The sequence below is a fragment of the Aplysia californica genome, unplaced genomic scaffold (assembly GCF_000002075.1).
Source record: "Aplysia californica isolate F4 #8 unplaced genomic scaffold, AplCal3.0 scaffold00770, whole genome shotgun sequence".
Classification (NCBI taxonomy): domain Eukaryota; kingdom Metazoa; phylum Mollusca; class Gastropoda; order Aplysiida; family Aplysiidae; genus Aplysia; species Aplysia californica.
The window spans coordinates 319,836-321,954 of record NW_004798040.1 but is presented as its reverse complement, the minus strand read 5'-3'; the positions used below and the strand labels follow the sequence as shown (position 1 = coordinate 321,954).

Genomic DNA, 2,119 nt, shown 5'->3' with positions numbered 1-2,119 from the left:
ATTATTATCATTGTTATTATTATTATTGTTGTTATTATTATTATTATTGTTATTGTTATTAGTATTATTGTTATTGTTATAATTATTATTATTACAATTCATGACCCTGGTCCATGCGTATTCTGACTGTTTTTTTCCTTCCCCCTGGCGTGTGCAGAAGTTCCGGGAGTACACGCTAAGCTGTAACAGACTGGCTCGCCTACAGTCCAAACACAGCGCTATACAGAAGGCTATAGGGGAGAATGAGTTGTCGGGGACAGCACGGTGAGTGGTGTGTGTGTGTGAGTGTGTCGGTGAGTGGTGTGTGTGTGTGAGTGTGTGTGTGTGAGTGTGTGTGAGTGAGTGTGTGTGTGTGTGTGAGTGTGTGTGTGTGTGTGTGTGAGTCTGTGTGTTTGTGTGAGTGTGTGTGCGAATTATATGTATGCATGTTAGCCGGACAGATCTAGAGAGTAACCTGCTAAAAATAGGAGAGATCAGGTTGCCGTTCAGCAAACCTGTCATTAGCATTGATCAAAGGCCTCAAGACTTGACTGTGTTTGTTATAACAAAGGCACATAGAGCTAGATTTCATAACTTTTGGCGTTAAGTCTCAACTCACAGTGCTCCTTATTACCTGTCAAACATATACCTTCCTTATGTCTCCTCCTTCTTTCCTATCAAATATCTTTCGTCCTTTTCTCTCCTCTATCTTTCCTATCAAACATGTATCGGCCTTATCTCTCTTTCTTTTGTCAGCACCTTACTTTCTAGTAACACCTTTAATCTTTGGCTCTTATATGACCTAATTGTGTTGCAAGTGCAGTAAAACTTTAATTAAAACTTAAAAACAATTTCATAAATAGCCTCAAAATCTTATTGCTGTGTGGACCCACCTTGTGTTTATCGTGCCAGTTTATGACGCCTCTGACTTTGACCTTTGACCTTTCATACACACCCCACAGGCCGCCAGCCCCGCCCCCCAAACCCAAGAAACGTCGGATCGGCCACACCCCGCGGGTGGGTCAGCCTAAACTGTTCGGTGGCAGCCTGGAGGAGTATATAGAGGTGACTTTTCAACGCTCTCTTCTCTCGGTCTTTCTTTCTTTTATTTTATTTATTTTTACCCTGCCCATTTCTATCAAACACTCGTTCAAGTTTGACATTGGTCAAATCTTTTTCAAATTTCAGAAAAAGTCATTTTATGTTTTCAGAAAAATAGATATATGGTATCTAGATTTTTTGTGTACTATTTGGTCAGTTTTAAGGACAAGCGGGCTAACCCAGATTTCAGGAAATTTTGACCTACACCAAAAATGGGCTTTGTCCTACTTATAGAAGTTTGGTTTCATTGGTGTGTATATTTGTTTGGTTGTAGAGAAAACTCTTGTCTTTTAAAGAAACTGAACAAAGGTCCAAAAACTTTACCTTCGATTTTCTCATAACAGCGTTTTTCGGGACAGTCCCCTTTTTCTTTAAATCCACCATTTTTATTTACCCTGCCGATTTCTATCAACCACTCGTTCAAGTTTGACTTTCAAATGTCTGCAAAAGTCATTTATGTTTTCAGAAAAATAAGAATATGATATCTAGATTCTTTGTCCGAACACAATGAACTATGTATGTGTTGCTGGTGTATATGTAAAACACTCAGAGCCTGTGTGGCGGGTGGTTGGAGGGTGCCACTGGTAGCTCCTACTTCTTTGCTTTCCCCCTCTAGTTTCTGTCTGTCTGTCTGTATGTCTGTTCTCTAGTTGGGGTTGAGCACTATGAAAATGTCATATATTGTTACAAACTTCTAGCTTCTTACTCTGCCTTCAGAATAAGGCTTTGTGAAAATACAGTGGAGTCTGCTTAAACCCAACATGATTAATCGGAAAACAGCCGTAGCTTAGCATAGCGTAGCATAGCATAGCATACCTTTGCATAGCATAGCATAGCATAGCATAGCATACTATATAACATAGCATAGCATAGCACACTAAATATAACATAGCATACCTTAGCATAGCATAGCATACTATAACATAGCATAGCACAGCACACTATAACATAACATAGCATAGCACACTATAACATAGCATAGCATAACACACTATAACATAACATAGCATAGCACACTATAACATAACATAACATAACA

At 39.1% G+C, this 2,119-nt stretch overlaps 1 protein-coding gene across 1 annotated transcript in view; it reads left to right on the top strand.

The window, feature by feature from the left end:
• Positions 1-2,119, top strand: part of LOC101856055 (SLIT-ROBO Rho GTPase-activating protein 1) — a gene marked incomplete in the record, with an annotated part of 35,771 nt that overhangs the window by 15,352 nt on the left and 18,300 nt on the right. The window contains 2 exon segments of the mRNA XM_035972633.1: positions 158-264; positions 942-1,044. Coding sequence (XP_035828526.1) covers positions 158-264; positions 942-1,044 — 210 coding nt within the window.